The sequence below is a fragment of the Zonotrichia albicollis genome, chromosome Z, assembly GCF_047830755.1.
Source record: "Zonotrichia albicollis isolate bZonAlb1 chromosome Z, bZonAlb1.hap1, whole genome shotgun sequence".
NCBI classification, from domain to species: Eukaryota; Metazoa; Chordata; class Aves; order Passeriformes; family Passerellidae; genus Zonotrichia; species Zonotrichia albicollis.
Window position 1 is genome coordinate 49,853,044 of NC_133860.1, and position 15,607 is coordinate 49,868,650.

The 15,607-nt window shown below is 39.2% G+C and overlaps 1 protein-coding gene across 13 annotated transcripts in view; it reads right to left on the bottom strand.

The window, feature by feature from the left end:
* The window catches only part of FREM1 (FRAS1 related extracellular matrix 1), a 65,198-nt gene that overhangs the window by 15,082 nt on the left and 34,509 nt on the right, over window positions 1-15,607 (bottom strand). For 3 of the 13 annotated variants that reach the window (XM_074532706.1, XM_014267864.3, XM_074532708.1), the window contains 8 exons: window positions 14,329-14,524; window positions 13,332-13,596; window positions 7,816-8,230; window positions 6,494-6,695; window positions 5,899-6,043; window positions 3,539-3,668; window positions 2,079-2,151; window positions 1,049-1,198 (listed from right to left, as the gene is read on the bottom strand). In XM_074532706.1, the coding sequence (XP_074388807.1) occupies window positions 1,049-1,198; window positions 2,079-2,151; window positions 3,539-3,668; window positions 5,899-6,043; window positions 6,494-6,695; window positions 7,816-8,230; window positions 13,332-13,596; window positions 14,329-14,524 (1,576 nt within the window). Of the gene's footprint in view, window positions 1-1,048; window positions 1,199-1,620; window positions 1,813-2,078; window positions 2,152-3,538; window positions 3,669-5,898; window positions 6,044-6,493; window positions 6,696-7,815; window positions 8,284-13,331; window positions 13,597-14,328; window positions 14,525-14,625; window positions 14,711-15,607 lie in introns of those variants that run through there. The other 10 variants (XM_074532707.1, XM_074532709.1, XM_074532717.1 and 7 more) reach the window with 10 other exon arrangements.

Sequence of the window (15,607 nt, forward strand, 5' to 3'; positions counted from 1 at the left end):
ATTTGCTGTTTGTTCAGTCACCCTCATTTTTGGGGTTATCTATGACTATAACTGCAACTACTATCTCTATAAGATTTTATATGTGATGCATCTGTCTACCCACAGGTCAGAATTCAACCAAGCATCTGCTGAAAACACCTGCTTTCATTCTTATACTGGGCATTGAAGTGCTGGGGTTTTTGGCCATGAATATACAGGTATCTTTAACTACCATTGATGATATTTCCATCATCTCCAGAGAAGCTTCTTCTTGGAAATCCAGGATACTGTTGTTTCAAAGTCACTGCATCGATTAAGTCCTGATTTACCCTAGGAATATTTAGAAGACAAATCTGAAATTTTAAAGGGGCTTTTTGTAACATGAAGCCTAATTCATTGCAATATGGATATTTTAAATATTGTTTCACTAAACACCAGAAGAAGAGACACTCTTCAGCAGTCAGAGGCTGCAACTGCTTTTCTAGTTATTTCTATTTTTCTACCATTTTCCTATGATTCTCTTTCTACAATTGCCTCCTTTTGGGTCTGATTTCAGATACTCCACATTTGATTGCTGAAAAACATAATGATAATGCAGTCTTCAAAGACTAAACTATTTGCCGTGATGTTATGGACTGTGCTTTTTAAGTATTGGAAAATATATTGCTAAGAGATGGATTAATTTTCTACATTTCTTTTTGAGAGAAAAGTAAATCTCTTTTAGAGGGTGTGTAACAACTTAATAATAACTGGGGGGGAAAAAACGAATGGATCTAAACCCAATTTTCCCCACTTTAGAAAATGCAAACTGAACTCATGTTGTTATGAAAAGTGGTTTCTTTCCTGGCATTTTTCTCATTTTGTACTCGTTGCTTTTCTCATCCTGTGAGGATGCGTATGATTTTGTGAGAGAATAAAGGGCCTGCAAGTGTCAAGCCTGTTTTCGCTAAAAATAAATTAGGCAGTTTGGTCTAATGGTGAATGTTAGGAACAACTCATGGTTGAAAATAGATAGTTATTCAGCCAAGATTGTCCCACCTTTTTAGTCACAAAGATCAAAAGAGAATACCTCCTTTTGAGTCCAAAATTTTCACTACAGCTTTTGTCCGTGTGCCAAGAACAGCATTCACAGGGGAGTTCAGAGCTACTTCAAAGACTTCATCATCTTCCTCTAATCCGTCATAGGTAATTGCTATATTCCACATCTTGGTTGACACTCCTAACACAAATAAACATTTTAATTACTCTTTAAGTGCTATTTCAATCAATCAGGGTGTCAAAGAAATAGATTAATTAACATGTCTGCAGCTAGAGTGGAGTAGATTGTGTATGCTATTGTGCTCCTACTGACTGACTGGACTCCTGCTGTTCTTCCAAATAACATTAAGTTTGAATTTGTTCCTGAGCAATGATGATTCAGTTGAAGTGCATACACTGTAACAAAGTGCTGCTGTAGATGTGCAAAATTGCACTGTAATACATTGATTTAGGACTTCCACTGATTTTCAAGAGAAAATGTATCATACAGTTTGTATCTGAAAAGTTTGACTTTAAAGATGGAGCACTTATTTAAAATACCTGCAAATGGATCAAAAACCATGTTAGACTGAAGTGCAACCATTTAGGCAAATCTTACCATTGTTTTTTCTTGTTTCCTTGTCTTTACTGGGTAACTTCGGTATTGTATGTTAATGAAATAGGGCCATGGACATCTTGAATACCCTAAGTTGTTCTCAGTTTTGTCTAAATTTGACCTGTGTCCGGGGCTTTACCTATAATGACTGAAGTCCTTAAAGCATCCCATAGATCAGCTCAGGGTGAGTCCTATCCAGCCTAGTTGTTGGGAGATCAGGAGACAACATATCAGCACTTTTGATATTTTAAAAAAGTAAAAGACTGTTGGCAATCTCATGCCAAATAATTAGGATACCAATTCACTAAAGAAGCCCAAAGCACTTCCAAAAAATAAGCTCAAGTCTTAAATACTATTCAGCTTCTCTAGCTGTAGATATGTAATAGATTTCATTCTCCAAAGCAAGAGGTTGCTCTTCTAAAATCAGTGAATTAATTTTAGAATTACTCAGTACACTATTTCATACCTGGATCAAACTGAACAAGCTTGGATGGAGTCACTGTGAAGTCCTTTCCCAGCCTAGCAGATATTTCATTGACCTGAGAAGAAATCAAACAGTAAATACTACACTGTGACTCTTTTCACCAAACCACTGCACTCTGATGCACCCAGAACGTACTTTGGATGTCTCAAATAGACAGGCCAACTCATACATATACTTAGGCTGGGGAAAAAGATAAAGAACTGAAGAATAAACCTTCTTATGTGCAACTGTCATTCTGTTCTTGCTTATGGCTTAAAAAATTAATAATAATAAAAAAAAATCCCTATCTTAAAGTTTTGCTAATTCCCCTCTGAGATTGCTATTTGACAACACCAGGTAACACTGCTGTTCACCATGCCTGGGGACCCTGCCATATCTGGCTCCTGGAAAAGCACATTCTGTCATCTAAGAAGAGCAGCAACAACTTGGCCATGTTTTCCTATTTGGCCCTTTGTGATATCTTGAAATAAGCTTTTTTGCACAGAGCCTTCTATCACTCCCAAAGACTCATTAGGATAGATGTGAACCCTACATATGTAAATATAGGGATTCCAGCAACTCCCTGAAATTTTACAGGAGGCACCAGAGGACGCCAGTTTCCATACCATGTATGTTTCCAGCTCTTGATGCTGGAATCAGTTTCACTGTTTCAAATGACTGCTGGAGTAGAATCACCAAGATCTGTGAAGGGTAGGACAAGATGTTCCCCGAGGGCATCATTAGCAAAATTCCCACTCATTTCAGTAGAAGAAAAATTAAAATTATGTTTCTTATAAGGGCTATAATCCTGAGAAGCTCTGAGGGGGAAAAATTGTATTTCTCCAGCAAGGGGAGCTGATAAAATACTGGAATTTCCATTTTATGAGGAAAGATAAAATTTGTGAAGGCAAGTTGCACAAAACCTGCTCTACAAAATTATAGCCTTCAGCTTTCAGTCTAGTCTTTTTGACATTAGACAGAGGCAGTCATTGAAGGTACAGGGGAATTTCCCTTGGCTGTGGGCAGTAGGGGGTGAAATGGAGAAGGCTGCCATGGCTGTGTAGTTGAAGTACCTATACTTCCTGGGCTCCTGCAGCCTGAGAAGGCAAAACAAAAGCCCCAAGGCCCGAGATTGCCCAAAACCTGAATTTTAAAGTGGCAGATCCTGGAAACCAAGCTTCTGAGCACAGTGCCAGAGGAAAGTGCCTTCTCTGCTTTTCCATCAAAACTGAAACGCTGCTCCAAAACATTCCAGGTTTGGTTAATCAGCATTTCTACTTAAGACTCAAGAAATTTTGTCAGAAGTATTTCAGCCATCTGTAGTAGCAGGGACAATGTCCCAGTAAGTATGGATTGAATCACATGGCCTCTTTGATGATTATTGAATTATATTTACATCTGAGGAATAAAATAACAGGCAGCACTTATTATTATTAAATTAGGTTGTTGGCTTTTGGCTTTACCTTCACGGTTATAAAGGCAGACTCCCCCAGGTGTCCTGCCCTGGTGATTTTCAGAGACACCACTCCTGTGTTTTCACACACCTCATATTCAGTCTGTAGCATTTCAATTCGAGACCACCATAGCTCCAGCCTGTGGGAGAGAAAGGAATGTGAGTTTAGAGCAAAGCCACCTGGCCAGCTGCCCCCAGCCCCTGCTGCTCAAGGGCTGTGTGAGGAGTCTTCTCTCCCGACTGCTGATTTAGCCAATACACATACTGAGTCTTTGTCTCCAAATTAACATATTTGTGTGATTTAACTGATTAGGAAGAGGCAGTAATAAATCTTGCAGACTAGCCCTGATGTACCCTAAGCCAAACTTGAGCCCTATTTTACAGCCAGAGGGATTCTGTAGTAACTTTGAGAAGAGCAGTTTGTCCATTACAACAATAGGCCTAGACAAGTTATCACTGTTTATCCTGGTTCCCTTTAGCCTTTCAGTTTATTATACTCACACTCCCCAGTCTTTCCTCAGCAATATCCTCCTTTCCGCCCATCTGCCTTCATGTATCCTCTATCTCTCGTCCTGAAGCACACAGAGTATGCTCTAGGACTTTTCTGCCTCTGTGCAAGGGACTTCTCTTCTTCTCGGCACACTTCACTCTTCAACCTTTACCCTATCTGATTCCAGGTGTCTTATGCACTGAATTTTAGAATTTTTTATGGAGGATGGGGGCAGTGAACCTCAGAAGACTGTGTGCTGCACAGGATCGCCAATAAAGATCTTTCCTTGTTTAGAGCTGTAATAAAAATTAGTAAGACTCAGAGAAGGATGAATGACATTGCAAAGAAGGAAAATAAGCTGAGCTATTTACAATTTGTACTTTACTAATACAAAATTCTAGGCCTTTCACAGCTGACTAGCTCTATCACCAGTGGAAGTTCTCTCCTGTTCTCCTCTACCCTCTGATTCTGATTTTGTGGGAAACCCGTTTGGAAGCTGATTTGCTTTAGTTTTGCTAAAGAGGATGGATGTGCCAGATGTAGTCCAGCAGCATTCAAATAAAAGCTGGGACATGAACAATAAATTGTGTATTTTGAAACCGTTATCATTAGGTGATAACTTACTTTAAATTGAAAAAATACCTCATAACCTTTTAAATCCAATATTAAAATGCTATTTTTTCACCAAACTTCCCCTTTGATCTACTGGCAGATAACTTCACTGAAACACTTATTTTCTGCAAAAGAGTTTTTTCTTTGCTCTTCTCCTAAAGCTGAGCTATGCACTGTCATTTGTTTAAAAGGAGTTGCATTTTCCGTGAAGTGGCATCACATAATGGTGATTTTTCATCTGCAAGCCAGCACAGAGCAACTTGGCTATCCATGCTCAGATGTGTTTGTTTATGGGGACATCTTTTGGCACAGTACATAACTGCCTAAATGCTGCCTCCAGCTCAGCTGAGTCCCTGTCCTCTCTCCAGTGTGCAGAGAAGTGCTCTGCCCCTGGGTTTAGCTCTCTGCTTCTCTTTCTTCACCATGAGTCCTGGTTTGTGAGTAGCCGTTTTAGCCCAGAAAAAGCATATTGGGTTTTTGGTGGTATTTTTTGTTTGTTTGTTGGGGTTTGTTTGTTTGTTTGTTTGCTTTGTTTGTTTTGTTTGGTTGGTTTTTTTTCAATTTTTTCTGATTAAATAAGTTGGTTGAACACTTAGCCCTATTTTCAGGAATAAAAAGAAGCATTGCCTCTACTGAAGAGCTACTTGCACTTCTGGCTTTTATCATCAAAGCCCAGTTCAGATGATATTCTAATTTTTCTACATGAGGCTTATGGTATGTCACAAGGATATATTGGATGGTGTGCCTAATACATGCAGTGGATGACAAAGGTGTTGTGTGTTCTCCACCTTCTTTCAGTGCTCTTTTGCAGAAATATGGCACTGAGCTTTGTCATTTGAGAGCATCCTGTCCACTGTAATGTCAAGCTTGTGAAAAATGCACTGCCATCAGCTAAGGGCAAGAGTGACCTGCAGCTGCAGGACCACGTTCATGAAGCGGTAGTCCCATCCTTCAGCATGCAGCATCTCAGATATGCAAATGCCGAACCCCACTAAATGCATTATGTTTCCTGGTGAAGATCTGAAGGCCCTTGAGAACTGTGACACAGTCTAACCTGCAGCTCTACCCTTGTTGAGCTTCAAGAAGGCTTCAAGAAGGCTTCACCTTCTTGAGGAGGAGAAATCTTCTCTACTCTTACAAAAGCAATGGCAGGTTGAGTTGTAGCTATGTCCGTGTCTGCGTGGCTTCAAGCCCAGCACCTGTTCATTTTTCCCAAGGGGTGGCAAGCACAGTGCAGCACAGCCCATGTCACCAAGGACTGGAGCTACCTTTGAGGTGCTGCAGAGTTTCCACTGGCATCTGTCACTTGAAACTCCAAGTTGTCTGAATTCACTTCTCGTGATTTGTTGATGACATAAAGTATGATTTTGCTGTTTAAATCCTTTTGGCTAAATCCATCCTGAATGAATCCACCTAGGAAAGACAAATGGTATGCAGGTGAACGAAAATCCTGCTAATAAGAACCATGTAGATCATACAGACTCTTTTCAACTTTTTTTTTAGTTGAGTATCTGAACTTTGAGACATGTATGCTTACAGCTAAACAGCAATATCTGTTCATTATAAGCCCCTGCCAATTTCTTTATGTGTAACCTGTTTATCAAAAGGCCAAGTTCAATATTAATCTTTTTTTTCTTGATAGAAATAAAAAAGTTTCTCAATAGTTATTAAAAATTATCTCAAACTCTTTAAGGATTCATAACAAACTTAAGACTCAGGTTACATTGTCAAAGTTTTGTTATTACAGTCAAACTTTGCCCAAAGTTTGCTAAGAAATTTTGATTCTATCAAGCAAACATTAACAGGGTAGGGTTTGAAGTCTGGTCTGGTATGGCAAATCATAGAGATTATAGAAGAAATCACCTGTCATTATATTTTCCAGGTAGCCATAATGAGGACCTTGCAAAATCTTAAAAATTATTTTGTCATCTTCTGTATTGGGGTCAGATGCCCTCAGGGACCTGGCAGTGATATAGATCCCATAATTGCCATTCTTCAGCAGTTCCACGTCAGAAAAACAATGGAGATGAGTAATTTTTGGTGCCATTTTGTCCAAATGATCCACCTAAATCAAAGTTAGACATTCATATTATAACATCAGGGTATTCTCTGTCCTGCTTTTGCTAAAAGAGCAGTAGCCAGATCAGGATGGCAATAGCCACTTTGGCTCACAGTCTGCTGCAGACCCCTGAGTTCTAGCTAAGTTGTACTTCACATGAAAAGTTTCCAGGTCCAGATTACCCATCACTTGCCACATGTAGCAGGGTATAGTACACTCTGGGGAGTGAAACACAAATTCTATATACCTCTGCCCTTATGTCCCACATTCTCCATAGCCCTCATTTTTTATGATTTTCTTCACAGCAAAAGATAACTGCGACAAAGGTTTGTCACCTCTATTTTATAATAACAATTCCATCTTTCACAAATTCTGGTGAACCTTCTAGCAGTCCACAATGGTTGTTGCTGTTCCCATATATCACCCTCTGCTGAAATAGTATGCCTCACTGGTTGTATAACTTGAAACTTTGTCATCAGGAAATATTAACAGTCTTTCATTAGCATCAGGGTTTTGAAACACAGAATTCTGACATGCAGTGCAACCAGACATACTTTGTGTACTGAACCATGCCACATAAATAGATAGATACAAAAAATCACAGCAAACAAATCTGAGCCTATGACAAAGTATGAAGGACTTGAAAACACAGGAAACGGGAAGTGAACAGAAAGATTCTAGCAAAGAAAGAAGAATCAGAGCATCTTACATAGAGAGGAAAGCTCAGAGAGGACAGGATGTCTAGGTGGGGAAGCAAAGTGGCTGTAATTCAGGATTCCTGTGACATGAAGATCAGCAATCATACTCACACCCCCATATGTGCAAATCACAGGATCAGGCACCAAGTGGGAAAGCAGAGCAGCAGAAAGTTCTATCCTTCCCATAGTAGAGGTTCCTATGTAAAAATTTTAGCATGCAAGTATTAAGTATTTACTTGCTTATCTTTATGCATTTTGGTAAGTAGTTAGTTCCCCAGGTTAATTATTTGTGGAACACAGGAAGCAAACATACAAGCTGCACGGTTAAATCAGAGACTGCAGCAAGTACCAGCTGTCATCAAAACTGCTACATTTTTGGCTTTATCGTCCTATTTATCTCTCTTAAGTAGGTCTGTGATCACACTTGCCTGAATGGTGAATGTCACCGGCTCTCTCTGCACCCTCCCATTCACGATGAAGCCTTGGTTAGTCCTATCCGAGGCAACAAATGTAAATCTGTCTGTCTGGGAATTCCCACCTCGGTGCTTGTATGCAACATCCCTGTTGTCCACATCTTGCTGTGTGAAATTGTACTGCAGTAGCACAGTCCCATTATAATAGAGATGACCATACTGGGGGAGCTGAGCCAAGAGGAAGGTAAGGTTTTCTTTCGCAGTATCTGGGTCTGAAAGCTGCAGTACATCAGGAGTAAGAAGTGCCGTAGCTCCTTCACTTAATCTTAACCCCATGTTCCTAGATAGAGTGGGCAAAGCCTGGTCAGCTGCCTCCAAGGCAATCTTGAATGTCCCATGCTTAGTCCTCAGTCCATTGCTGATGATGAATCTGGCAAAGAGAGGCAAGGCAGTCTTCAGCATCTGTTCTTGATTCAGCATGTACTGAAATGAAATGATAATGCAGACCTTTACTACAGGACTTGCCTGTGTTGATACTGCAAAAGTAGAAGAGCTGGGTGGAGCACAAACCCAGACACTGGGTGGAGTGGATGTAAAACATAAAAAGATGAAAGCAGACAGCCAGGTATTATGACAGGAGTTACAATGCGCTGGCAGGGTTTGAGCAGATGCCAGAGGAAAGGCCTTGAACATCAACAGTCACAGCAGAGCTGATCTCAGCTGGAAGCTGAGGTACAGGTGGAACAGATCTAAGAGGAAAGGCTGTCTGGGGGGCTTATTGTAGTTTCTGGTGTACATATTTTATAAATCCTTAAAATTTATCTTCACTTGGTTACCTGGCAGTAGCACCTACAGCTTACAGAAAGATGTATGTTAAGTGCATGACCTGCCAGGTTTTGTTTAGTTTGGGTGTCTTTCTGTTCACTGTTACAAATCTTTTCTACCCAATGCCCCCAAAGCTATCTGAAAAACCAAACTGGAGAAAGATTCAGCCTTATCTCACTTCATGGGTTTGTTTAGGCACTAACTCTATCTTTAAATTTTCATCCATTCAGTAGAATATGATTTATGTTTCTTTACAGAAGTCAAGCAAAATTTCACTGAAATGCTAAGATATTGGGCAGAACTGTACAAGTTGATAGGATAATTTTAATAACATAGATATCCATAGCATAAATTTATCAAATGGTCATATCTGTACAGCTCTTCTTCCATGCTGGGAATTTCTATCAATAGCCACATAATTTCTTGTAGTTCTCTCTCAAGTAGTGATGTCAAGTAGTGATGTTTCTTTAGATACACTAAAGATTTGAATATTCACTACAGATAGTTTTCCTTTCAAAACTAAGAGAAAAACTGTAGGGAAAATCTGTTGGAAGCTCTGCTAGTTTTGACTGGGGTATAGTTAATTTTTTTCATAGTCATTTGTATGGAACTATGGTTTTGATTTGTGCTAAATACAGTAAAATAGTGTTGATAATATAAGGATGGTTTGGTTACTGCTGAGCAGTGCTCATACAGCATCAGGGCTTTTTCTGCCTCTTACGCTGCACAGCTAGTGATAGGGCTGGGAGTGCATAAGGAGTTGGGAAGGGGCACAGCCAGGACAGCTGACCCAAAGGATATCCCAGAAAATCTGGTGGCATGCTCAGTGTATAGAGCTAGGGGAAGAAGAGGGAGGGAGACAGGGAGGGAGGGAGGAGGAGATGTTTGGAATGGTGACATTTGTCTTCCCAAGTCACCCAGTGTGTGATGGAACTCTGCTTTCCTGGGGATGGCTGAACACCTGCCTGCCCACAGGAAGCAGTGAATGAATTCTTTGTTTTGCTTTGCTTGTGTGCACAGCTTTCAATTTACCTATTAAACTGTCTGTATCTAAAGCCATGAGTTTTTTCACTTTCACCTTTCCAATTCTCTCCCCAGTGCTACCAGGTGGGGAGGGAGCAAGCAGCTGCCTGGCGCTTAGTTGCCGGCTGCAGTTAAACCATGACAGAAGCCTACCAGCTGGGTATGGGCTTTTGCCATACGTGTGACAGCATGGTCTGCAGAAATTTATTACTAAATTTAGTTGTGGAGAAAAACAAGGAGAAAGCCAATCTTTTAGCCTTTAAAATTCATCTTTGATTTCACAGGCAAGATAATTATTTATGTATTTTCTTCTGAAAATAATTACATGGAACATTTTCATGCCTGTAACAAAAACTTTTGAGGGTACATGAAACTAAAAAATGCTCTGAAAATGTTTCACAATCCTTCATGTCCCATCAACTTACAGCATGTATGTGCTATCTTTCTACATAAATTTCAGTGGTTATGCTGCACAGTACATGCAAAAATATTTTGTAAGGTGATTTTTCACCCAGGTTGGTTCTGAGTCAGAACAGAGTCTAGTGTGCAAAGAAATTTGTCTCTACTAGAATGGGACAGTTGTTTCAGCCAGTATGAGGGTCAGTCTAGCTGGCTGCTTTCCATGTAACACTCTTCTACCATACTTAAGTGAAATGGGGAGTGGCTGACATTTAGTGGGTTATCTATTTCCCCTTGGCCTCTTGACTGCAGACCTTGAAGATGCACTTTTAAAATTACAGGGTCAACACCTAGTGTATTGCTGCATGACTTGAATGGGAGTGACTTTCAGTAGGTCATGGAGCAGCTTACCGTGTCACAGAGACTGTCCATCTAAAACTCCTCATTGCCTTCACCAACACTGGATGATTAGAGCTTGATCACTTGTAAACTGGCACTGTGCCATGAAACAGATGGGAATGAGCATAGGCAGACCAGGGACTATGTAGCAGTTTGAAATATGTTTACTGAGGATGGTATTCCCAGCTGGGAACCCAGAGACATCTGCCTACACTGACCAAATGCTATTGTGCCAATGGTAAAAGGGTTGTGCTATTTGTAAACTATCTGAAATCAAATATAGAACTAAAATAATGATGATGAATACTGTGATAGGAGAAAAAGGGTAAAACACCTTCAGTCAAAACCTTAACCTTCTCTCAAAACACCAGAAGCATTGCAGCAGAAGTGAATTTTCTTTCATTCTTTTGATGGTGTAAAAAACATTTGGATGATGTCTCAAACAATATTTAGTGAAAGACTTAAATAATTCAGTTAATTAATCTGAATATTCATCCAGCCTTCTCCAGAATGCCAGATAGGAACAAAGCTCCTGCATGGATACATCAGACTGAAATTTACCATGAATTTCATTCACTGCTCAGTTTCACAGGTGATGAAACTGCCTGTGTCCAAGATTTCCTTCTGCACTTTGGGATATTTTGGTTATTTGTTTATTTCTAGTTTACCTCTGCTTTGTAATTTCCTAGGGAATAGAGAGCAGCCAATATTCTCACTCTGATAAAATTTAGGATACAATTCTCAGACAAAGTTTGGAGGACATGTTGCATGGTTTGATTTCACAACTACCAACATTTCATGCTTTCTGCAGTTTGATGGCAATAGAGTTGGCTACAGGATCTACCATCTGTCATGGCATTTAAAGGATAAAAATGGAATCATAAATAGTGCCAACTCATTACAAAATCGAGCCAGCATGTCAAAATGGAGGACATTAGCATGTTCCTTTAGCATTCTGCTGCCAGCATCTGATGTCAGGTTGCTAATCACTTGAAGTCATCTGTCCAAACAAGCACTGCCAAATCTTTCTTCCAGGCCAACAGCACCAAACAATATAGGTAAATTTATGTCTGAAGGAAGTACTTTAGTGGGAAGTAAAAATCTGGTCAGTTAATTCCTCCTCCTCCCACAATCACCCATTTAATTAATTCCTTGTTGAAATAATAATACTGTTCTGCCAGAATATTTATATGTGTAGACAAAACCAAATTATTTTCCAAATTATAACATCAAGGAACTTAATTATTGGGATTAAAATAGTTATCAAATATCAATATTTATTAAAGCATCATAACCTCACTTTAATAAGACTGACTTTTTGGTTTGTTTCTTAGCCATTGGCCTAAACAGAAAACATTTGGTTTATTCACACTTGAAATTTGCCTAGAATTGCTCGATCTGTTTTTAATAGTGTGATATGGGAGCCATACTGACACAAGGCACTATACTACACTGCCCAAACTAGGGCTTGCATGACTGTGACCTTACTTGAATAATCTAATTCTAGTTTGGGTGAACATGTTTCACAGTTAAAAAACATAAAACCAGGGAATATTTTCTCACTTTTTCTGTAGTGAGTACAAATGAATCAGACAAATCTCCTAACAAGAAATTCCAGCACACTGAATGCAGTGGAAGGGATGGTTAAAAATGTTTAATCTGAGGAAAGTTTGAGAATTACTTTTGGGCTAAGTCTGGACAATGCTACCTGACCCAGTATCACAGGGAGATTTATTTGATGTCTCCATGCCCAACTTGCTTGACTTGTCTGCAAAAAAATTCTCAAATTGGATGATGCAACATCTTGTTCTTGTAATTCATCATGCCTCACAGAAAAAGCCATTCAGATCAGAAGTCTATTCTAGGAGAGTTTAAAAAGGAGTCTTTTCTGAATTTCAGCTCTTAGGAGTCAATTCTTCAATTTTTAGTAGTCACAAATGAAAAATAATAATCTCTTAATTTTGAATTTTACAGTAAGTCCATCTTCTGTCAAAAGCTGTTTTCAGAGAAAATTACCAATATTAGCAAAAAGTAAGCATTCTTCTTTTAGAAACATTTTCCTTTTTTTTGAGCTTTTTCTTTTCCCTGTTTTTGACCTTTTTTACAAAACTGTCCACAGAACATCTGCTCTTTATCTGATGATAATTCATTGCATCATTCTACTTTATAACCAAGAGAGCTTCATTTAAGAACAGAATGAATGCACCTAGTCGAAACTGTTCTAAGTGGAAAATTTCAGAAATAGGTGAAAATAATTATCATTAGGCTACTGAACTGGGCCTGTAGGTAAACCTACGGATTTACCTCAAAATTTCAAGAATCTATATGAATTTCCATGTCAAAATGGCATGCCAATGATAATGTCAAAATAGATTAAGTGCACTGGTTTTCATTATATTCCAGAATACTTAGGGATTCAAAAACCCATAATCAAATTAATATGATGAATTATAACCTCACAGATAAGAAAGCTTTTATTTAATACCTGAATGGACCAGCTTTACCACATCCAGCTGTAGCAAGAAACCAAAGGAAAATTCCACCAACTATGTTCTCAATCCTTCTCTCTCGCTCAAATCTTAACAGCTGTGTATGTCCGGGTGCTGTAATAATGTTGAAGCTGGTATTGAGTAAATGTGTCTCTGATTATGTTTTCAGGGTCAATGAGAAAATTCATTTATTTCCAAAGCATTCCCAACTATATTTATTGCTGTAGAAATAGATGTGCTGTATACACATTGGGAATTCACACAGAGCCTCCAGCTCTTTTAATAAATTATTTTGGGGCCTTTTGGGTGTTTTTTTGGGAGTTGCGTAGTGCAAGTTTTTTAAATACCTCAAAAATTCAAGGGGAAGAGCTTAGGGGGTGGGGTACTACCCCTTACCTGAATGTATCTTCACGAACAACTGCCTTGGCTCTGTGAACATAGCAGACAATTTGTCTTGCTACATCCATTTGACTGAAGCTCGTAATGGGAATGCCAGGATAGCTGACATACTCTATTTGTCCATACTGGGGTGGGGAGGTTATCACATAAAGGAGCTCCTCTGGCCTGCCAGTACCATCCAATGCAAGGAGGACATCAGTTGTAATGCAGCTGTGGTCTCCTTTTGGCACTCTAAGGAGTTTTGTAAAAACAGCAATGTCTCCTGCAGAATAGACAAAATACCACTAAAATAGTCATGTTGAACTGGATGATCTCTTCTGCATTTTTAAGCCACAGGAAAGCCATCACTGGTAAGAAAAACTAAAAGACTTTAAGATTATAGAGAAATTCAGCATGGAAGGGACTTCAGGATATCTTTATTTGACCTTCTGCTCAAAGCAGGGTCAGCCATGAGATCAGCCATTGCCACAATGCTTGGGGTTTTATCCTGTTGGAACCTAAAAACTATTACCCTTTTGAGGCCAAGGATGAAGAGACCACAGACTCTTTTGACACGTCTTCCAATCTTAACATTGTCAGGTAAACCTTTATGTTTCTAATAGAGAGGAAATAAAAAAAAAGAGAGACCCTAAGACTGTAGAATAAGCTGGAAGACCAAGCGTTTCTGAACAGTCTTTTGCCTACTTTTTATATTCTTGCCATTTTTCTCTGCTGCTTTACTCAGACATAAAGCTAGTTTCAGAAAGATATGTTTAGCTCTATTTGCAAAGCAGTTGGTAGTCCTGGGAGGCAAGGTGGAACACATTGTATTCAGTGGAGCCTTTTCAGATCCCAGGACCTGGCCAACAGTGAAATCCGAGCAGTTAAATTTACAGGATCTGCAGGAACACTGGCTATATAAGGAGCCTATATAAGGAAAGGAGCAGGACACATACTCAAATATCTTGGTTTCAGAAACAGGCACTGTAAAACATCAAGTTTAGTGGATCTTTACCCTTTTCCAAGTCCTTGATGTTTATGTAGAAGTCCACAGCTGGAGATCTGTTGTACCCATCCCAGAGGTAAAATGTGAAGCTGTCTTTTTTCTTGGACCCTGCAGTTCCTGTGTGGACATATCTCACAAGGTTCATATCCAGCTCTTCCTGAGTGCACTTCATTCCAGTTAGGAGAGTAACCCATCCTTGTCCTACCTGGAAAACACAAGCATCCTTCATTAACTGATAATCACCCATGCATCTTTCTCAGTTAATTGTATTTCTTGGTAGTTATATAGGCTGTTAGTGGCAGCTACCTGGCTTTCCTTCTATAGGCTCTTTCCTCATAGTATGTTTTGAAGGGCAGCAAATAACTGGAGTTTTTTTCCAGCAGATATAAGGCTGGAGAAGATACAATGATCATTAATAATATAGGAATATGGAGTTTAGCCACTTTTACTCTGGGAAATCATTTTATGCACACTTCTCAGTCAGACACCAAGATGAAAATTAGTTCCTGACCCAGCTTATGTTTTCTATTTCCTAATTTCACAAATCTGCTCTTGATCCTACCTGAAATCATAGCTAAAACAGTATGAGAAATAGCTTCAGGGAGCATGGGAGTTTTAAGCCCCAGAGGTCCTCAGCTGCAAAAAGAAAAACCTTTTGGGGTTGATTTTTGGACCAACCAGCCAACCAACCAACCAACAAAAAAAACCCAACAAAAAATCAACCAAACAAAAAACCCCCACAAAACAAAACAAAACAAAAAAACCTAAAAAACCCCGACTTACACCATAAAATTCTGTGCCTTTCTGAAGATAGCCTAGTACTCTAAATTAAACTGATCCATGAAGTTCGTCTCATGTGATCCACAGATTGATGTTGAGATCCAGCATCAAAATGCTTTCCAAGTTCAAAAGATTTAGAAACAGAATTTTATTTCTATCACATAGGCACACTATTTAAAAGCGGCATTTTTTTCAATCTTTCTTCCTTTTTCTTATTTTAGGTCAACAGATTATCATCTCGCCTTCCATTTCTAATCTTAATTTTTGTGATTCCTCTTGACACATCCTTTCTATCATCTTCCTTTTCCCTTCTTTCCCCCTGTGCTTTTCTTCTAGTTGGTGGGGTATTACTCACTCTTTAACATGCAACTCCTTCCATGCCTTCTGAACCCTGAAGTAACTGAAGTAAGGGTTGGATTTTTTAACCAGAGACTTTCCCCCATTCCCCCCAGCTTGATTTTCCCCCTTTGTGGGATTATTATTCCAGAATCTCTCTCAATTTTCACCT